Below are 7,257 nucleotides of genomic sequence, written 5' to 3'. Positions count from 1 at the left end.
GTTGCAGGCAGCAGGAGAAAGGGAGGGCACTGACTGGGTCGTAGGCTGTCATACTCTCGGTTAAAAGATTTTTAGCCGGAGGACTATCTCGAACTCATTCTATCTCAGTGAATGAGTCACTTACTGGAAACGGTGTGAACACAGGTGTAATACTGGCCTGCGGAAGCCCTCACTTTCCCAGTGTGGAGGAAGACCAGCTCTTTCCACTCTAACCGTTGTATTCCTCTTTCAGAAAACTAAAGTTCAAGGGGGTTAAGCCATTTGCCTGAGGCCTCAGTCGAGGGACCGAGCAGGACCCAGAATCCGCTGTCAGGACTCCCAGTCCGGCTGGGTCGTGCGTCAGCCTCCTCCTACCTGCAAAAGTCATTACAATCTCGGTGCCCACGCAGCTTTCGGAACGCGTCTCGGTCCTGACCTCATCATTCCCCTCCGGACCCCTCGCTTTCCTTCCCCGCCCCGCACGCCCCTCCAGCTCTGGGGCTGTACACTCCACGCCTCTCTGGTCCTCTCAGGGTCTCTCAGAGCAGGCAGGATGAAGGGACGCAAGACAACTACATACCTATGCGCACATCATGGGAAAAGGAAGGCTTTAGACACCGAAACTCGCCCCTGCAGAACCCCTCGGGCCCTCCTTGGAGAGGGGTGGGAAAGGGCGCTCGCTCGGGGGTCGGACGCCTCCAAGTCTCGGGCTGGGGGCGGAGCCTCCGTCGGGAGCGTGAGGGAGGGGCGGGGCGTGGATCTCCGGGAGGAATCAGGGGCCAGGGAGCGCGCCCGCCGGCGGGGGGCGCGGGGCGGCGGCAGGGACTCCGGAGGTGCGGCTGAGGCTGGGCGGGCGGCGCCACCGCAGGCGGAGGGGGCGGAGCCGCGCTCGCAGCTGCCACCCGGCCGCCGGGCCCAGGCAGACGACACCGCCCGCGGCCGGGCACGGACCGCGCGCACACACTCTCCAAACAATGCTCCGAGGCGCTCGGCGGGGCGGCTGGCGGCTCGGAGACCAGCGGCGAGGCCGGGGGAGCGCGGCCCCGAGGTGAGCCCGCGGCGCCTTCTCCAAAGCCTGCCTCTTTTTGTTTGGCAAACGTGGGCGCAGAGGGAAGCTCCGGGGGAGCGCGGCGGTTACCGAGCGGGCGACCCCAGTCGGCGTCCCCCGGAGTGACAGGCGGCCGCTGGGGGAGGGTGGAGCGTCCGGACCGCGTGCGCCCCGGGTTGCGCCCGAGGTGGAGGCGCCGATCCCGGAGGACCGGGGAGCCGGAGGGGTGTTTTCGATTCATTCGAGAATCGCGCTCTTTCGAACGGGGAAACTTTCCTCCGAGTTCCGGCAAGGGAACCGACTGTTCTGCTGGTCTCGCTGGTCTGGCTGCTGGGTTTGGGGCAGGAGACCGGAGCGCTTTGGGGATTGCTATTGTGGAGACTGCCTTTCCGCGGCCGCAGGATTGTCAAAGGAGCAGAGAGGGAGAGACCGCCCGCGCGCCTCGGACCAGGACCCCGGGGGTGATGCTTTGGGGCCCCAAGTTAGTAGTTGCCTCTTAGGCAGCCCCGAGTTGGATGCCAGCCTGGGGGTCTCCAAGGGGAACGAGACGATGCCTTCTTCTTGAGCCGTGGCAGAGCCCTCTGAAAGGCTACTGTGGGCACGTTGTTAACCTTTGCTTGTGCTGCCGCTTACACACACACACACACACACACACACTTAGAAAACAGAACCTCTCCACTGAGAATGGAGGCAGGGCCGGCTCTGTATATTTCTCTCAGGTGAAGCCAGCAAGCACATGGCTTTGCAGAGCCGATAGCAAAGCCCAAAGGTCTAGGAGGGAGGAGTTTTGCAAGGCGTCCAGCCCAGAGTCAGGTTGGGAAGGCCCTATGGACCATTGGCCTGAACTGTCCTTAACAACCCCTTCCCTTTTTGAGCCGGAAATTTGACAGGAAGCACTGGGAAACTGTGCGGTTATTTCGCTATCATGGGGTCTTGTGGAACGCGGGTATCTTCCTTACTGGTTTAGACTAATGGGTCTAACCCACAGAAACCACATTCCTACTGCTGAGATTAGATTACATTGCCCTGGAGAAGGAAAAAAGAAAATTAAAAGTTGAGTGAATATCATGACTTACCCTCTGTGTGTGCGGGGGGAGAGGGGAGGTAAGGCTGTCACTTTCTCCTTTCTGCCGGGGCAACCTCTGTCAATGGAGTGTTGAAATCCAGACAAACACTTTCATAAATAGTTCTCTTTTCCGGTGTTGCATTCGTCTAACTGTAATGTAGATAATTTTTTTAGATGAATATTTTCTGGAGTTCTGTCACTTCAGGGTAAGGTGTGAGCAACTTTCCGTGCAAGTATGAGGGGCACTTGGAGCCCAGAGATTTCATTTTATGGATCTGGTCACCATCTTCGGATTCTTTTTCCAGTGGGGTGGGTGTGTGTCTGACAGCTTCGATCTTGCACACTTTAGCCACAAATCTGGTGCAGAAGTTTGCAGAGGCAAAGATATTTTATCATGACTTGGATCAGAAAGAATGCTGAGATCTTTTTCTAATCTTACACCACTGCCTCCCACTGAAATGGAGGAATTTGCATAATTCTGGGGGCTACCTCCCCTCGGAGGCAAGGAATGTGGGCTGGAAAGGTGCCATTCCCAGGCTGTGGAGAGCTGGCACTGGCAGGCAGGCAGGGCTCCTGCTTTGTGAGTGCCACTTGAGTTTTCCACCGTCTTTTACTTAAAACAAATTGGATATAATTCCAAGCACAGAACCTCTCTAGACAGAGAGAATCCTTTCTGGCTTGATATAGTGATAGATTCTGTTTGCTGTGACTGAGAAACCAGTTTTAACAGGATGTGTAATGAGTCAGCGATGGAGAGGAGCTCAGGGCTTTATTCTGTTCTCATCTTCATTCTTTTTTCCTGAAAAGCCTCTCCAGTCAGTGGTAGAAGTTGTACTCACCGTCAGAGAATTTCAGAGCTGAGGATGGGAGCAAGGAGAGTGCTCATGAACTGGGGAGGGGTTCTGGAAGCTTCCCGAACGTTGGTAATCCAGAGCCTACCAAAAGTCCCCGGGCTGGAGTGGGCCATCTGCGGCACAGGAGGAGAACCTCCGGCACCAAGCAACCATGACAAGCGTGGGTCAGTTGCCTGTTGAGCAGGAGATGAGGCGTGGCTACCCCAAGCGGCTGCTTTGCTAATCTGTAGGATGCCCCCCCACCCCATCCTCAGATAGCCCAGCCCTGTGAGGAGCTGCAGGAAGGAGCTGAGCCCACACAGAACCGATTCCCAAGCTCTCTCCTTCCATCCCACCTGGGGCGTGGGAGCCTCTGCCTGCAGTAGAAGAGGGGGGCCAGGAACCCCAGGAAAGGACTTTCTCCTCACCTCGGGGCAGGGGTATGGAGATTTGCCTTACTGAACACCAGAGCACCTCCTCCACTTTTTCCTCTTTCCATAATCTAGCAGCAGAGCCTAGAGCTCTCCGTGGCCTGGGATTGTAGGAGAAAGAAAAATCCCTGCTCTCCTCTGCCCGTTGAAGCTTAGTGGCCTCTTCTGGGAACTTGGCAGGGAATGAACCTGCAACTTGGGTGTAGCAGGAGGAGAACGCAACTTGCAATCATCTTGATGCGTGAATCCTAACAACGGTCACAAACTAAAAGACAAATACTTGTCTTTTATTTCAGAGAGTTCATTTAGCTTAAAGATGATGCGGTGGGCTTCCTGGTTAACTTTGGAGGGAAAAGAGGCCAATATAGCTTCAGCTCTTGTTGAATAGGCACCCCTCTCTGTGAGTGTGGGAGACCAGAAAGAGAGCTCTTCCCACAGAGATTCTGGAATGATCTTTGGGGCTCCTGGCTCATTCCACCTGGTTAGTCCTGTTGACGGTATGGAGAGCATCAACGTCAGAGCCAGGTCTCACGGGAGGAAAGTGGAAAGCAGATCCCAGGGCCAAACCCTCCCTGTTTAATGAGAGTATGTTCACTGTAGATTCTTCAGGACGATTTTCTCCTGAACGCTCTCCTTTTGAGGAAGTCAGTTCATTTAAATGAGGAAAGAAGAGCAAAAGCAGCAAACAGATAATGGCAGCAACTCAGTATAAAGAATGAGGTGATGAGTGAGGTGATAATGAGGAGCTGCCAGCAAAGTTGGCTTCTTTTTCTAGAACCCCCGAACTCTCTGTGTCTGTGGCCAAGTCTTAGTTGATGTCGCTGCCGTTCTTTTCCCATCTGTAAAATGGGGATGACAGCTACCTGATGGATGTTATTCAGGTTAACTGGTTAAAATCTGCAACCCTTCGAGTTCCCCCTCAATGGTGAATTTACTGAGTGAATTCTATGGTGCAAACTCTCAGCCTTCAGTTTTTACTGTCAGAGGCAACAAACTCTTTCAGCAAGCTCACTGCCTCCCCTTCAGGGGCCTCGTAGGGAAAATAACTGTGATCATCTCTTCCTTCTGTTGTAGCCTAACCAGCCCTAGACCACAGGGCTGTTGTGACCATGAATCTCTCTTTCGTTTTCCCCCTGGCCCTGCAGCTCTGGCTGTATTGATCTCACTGAGCCCTGGATTGAATGAGGCATACTAAGAAAGGGGGGCCGGGGAGGGCGAATTCCCAAGATGCCAGACCTCCCGACAAAGGTCCCTGGGAGGCAGCCGGCACCCCACCTCCCCCCTTGCTCACCACTTCTGTCTCCCTATCCTCACAAGTATGGGTTACAGTGCTGCTTTCAGAGCCCAGGCCTGCCTCCCCACACACATCGTTCTTGGTTAAAAATTGTGGCTTGTCTTCCAGAAGCCACGATTTTTATCTGCTGTCCTACTTGGTAGTTCTTGTTTCTCTGGGGCAGAGTCCCAGGCTCGAGACCCCTAGCAGCAGGGGAGGCATGGGTCAGCCACAAGCTTCTCATCGCCAGCCCTGTGCGGTTTCTTCCCGTTAACTGCCCCAAACCTCCAAGCACTCAGGAGTTTAGGGGACTGAAGTGTCTTTTACGCTCTCTACTCATGCAACAGAGCTGCGTTTAGCTTTTACGGCTTTTCTAAGGCCACACCACTAGAAAGGGATTAACAGCCTCATGACAAATGGGTGAGGGTCTCAGAATAAATAGAATATTCATCTTTACCTCTTTCTCCTCCTTTCCCCCCGCTCCCCGCTCTGCTCCCCAGTCACATCGTCAGACTCGAATTGATCATGCCCCCGTCCTCTGGCAGGGGAGATCTCTGATGAGGCAAGTGTTCTGCCTTTCCAGGAAGCCACCCTGTGAGCCCCATCCGCCTCCCCTGAGACCACGGCAGGGAGCCAGGCGCAAGATGAACCAGCACCCCGCCTGCTGCTCAAGATGCACCAGACCATCCCAGTGAACCCCGAGAGCCCGAAAATGTCTGCGTGCAGCGACTTTGTGGAGCACATCTGGAAGCCCGGGTCCTGCAAAAACTGCTTCTGCCTGCGCACTGACCACCAGCCGGCACCTGGCCGCCCCCAGCCCCGAGCTGGCAGCCTGCCCCCTCCGCCTCGCCTGCCCCCCAGGCCCGAGAGCGGCCGCCCGGAAGATGAAGGCCTGAGCAGCTCGCCCTACTCCAAGCCCACCATTGCCGTGAAGCCCACCATGATGAGCTCCGACACCTCCGATGGGTGGACAGAGGCTGGCGTGAGTGCCGACGTTGCGCAGGTGAGGCTGACTCAGCCCCGTGGTATTTTTGTGGTATTTTTACGAGGCTGCTCCTGTTGTAACACCGGTGACTGGCGGGCGGCCAAGGAGGGCTGTCCCAGCAGGACTCCTGCAGGGTGGCTTCCTGTTGGCTCACCCCAAAACTGCTCCTTCCCAACTACCGCCCTCTCTTTTCTCTCTGCCCTCCTTTCTCTCTGTCCCTTTAGGCTGAGAACCATCAATGCAGTCCCCCCAAGTTCATTTGAAGACTGTATCAGGGCACACCAGAATGAAGCTTTTTCTAAAAAGTTAAAAAAAATTTTTTTATTTAATGGATCATTTTAAGTATATACAAAAGTAGCAAGAATTGCTTAACGAATCCCATGCATCCACCACCCTGCCGCGTGAGGTTGAACAATCATCAACTCATGACCAATCTTGTTCCATCTCTACCCCTGCCCCGACCCTCCCTTCCCCACCTGAGGTTTTAAAGCAAACCCCACATACTGCATCATGTCCGTACGTCTTTAAAACATAAAGTCTTTATACAAAAATATCATTATCACACTTAAAAATGTCAGCAGTAATTCCATAATGTCATCCAACTCCCAGACAGTGTTCATATTTCCAATTTGGGAGCTTGGGTTTTTCCAGCTCTGATCTAGGATTACTAAAGACAATTACATCCTTAGAGATTAGACCATTCCGCTCATCCCCCAGGTGACCCTGACCAAGGTGTAATTATTTAAAGGGCACATGGAGCCTGCTGCCTCTAGACGTGTCTTCTGGGAATCTGCATTTCTAGGGCATATTCTAAGAACTTAACTAGTTTTCCTTAAAATATCATAGTGAGGGGTCAGGAAGGGTGTGTGAGCGTCTGTGAGATCAGAGGTCAGTTTTAAATCAAGGGAGGCTTGACTAAGGTGAGCCATCTCCTGGGGCTGCATTCAGCTTCCTGTCCCCTTCAAAGCCGCTCCATTTTGCAGAAGCTGGTCACACCCATTCCCCAGGCCTTTCTCGATACCTTTGACCTTCACAGATGTAAACCAGGGACTCTTTCTGTTCTGAATCATCTTGGAAAGGAGCCAGAGGCCGACCCTGCCTTGAGACTGCTTTAAAACTGGGGATAGGGGAGACTAGAGGGGAAGGAGGAGGGGACAGTGATTTCAGTGATGGAAATGACCACCCCACATCGCTGTCTCTAGCTCGACTAGTCCAGCCACTTATGCAGCCTCGGCTGAGGTCACTGCCTGTAACTGGGAGAAAGAGCACAGCTCAGAGCGAAGCAAGGGAGCTGGGACCCAGCTCGGAGAGCGGCCCTCACCCTGCTGCCCTCCGACCCCACCACCACCCACCCAAAGTGTCTTTTGGGGTTTTTTTTGGTTTTTTTTGGGTTTTTTTTGCTGTACGTGGGCCTCTCACAGTTGTGGCCTCTCCCGTAGTGGAGCACAGGCTCTAGCCGCACAGGCTCTGCGGCCATGGCTCATGGGCCCAGCCGCTCCGCGGCATGTGGGATCCTCCCAGACCGGGGCACGAACCCGTGTCCCCTGCATCGGCAGGCGGACTCTCAACCACTGCGCCACTAGGGAAGCCCCCCAAAGTGTTTTTAAAAGCTTTATGGCTTTGTTTTCTTTGTGCTGTGACA

General features: G+C 54.3%; 1 protein-coding gene across 1 annotated transcript in view; it reads left to right on the top strand.

Moving 5' to 3' along the window:
* Nucleotides 1–914: 914 nt before the first annotated feature.
* The window catches only part of PRAG1 (PEAK1 related, kinase-activating pseudokinase 1), a 47,689-nt gene continuing 41,346 nt past the window's right edge, over nt 915–7,257 (top strand). Inside the window, exons 1-2 of the mRNA XM_082863733.1 lie at nt 915–1,027; nt 5,214–5,633. Coding sequence (XP_082719859.1) covers nt 5,304–5,633 — 330 coding nt within the window. The 5' untranslated portion in view covers nt 915–1,027; nt 5,214–5,303. The remainder of the gene's footprint in view (nt 1,028–5,213; nt 5,634–7,257) is intronic.

Source organism: Leucopleurus acutus (genome assembly GCF_964270905.1).
Source record: "Leucopleurus acutus genome assembly, chromosome: 21".
Taxonomy (NCBI): domain Eukaryota; kingdom Metazoa; phylum Chordata; class Mammalia; order Artiodactyla; family Delphinidae; genus Leucopleurus; species Leucopleurus acutus.
The sequence above is the reverse complement of the archived record's forward strand: the minus strand, read 5'-3'. Positions and strand labels throughout refer to the sequence as shown.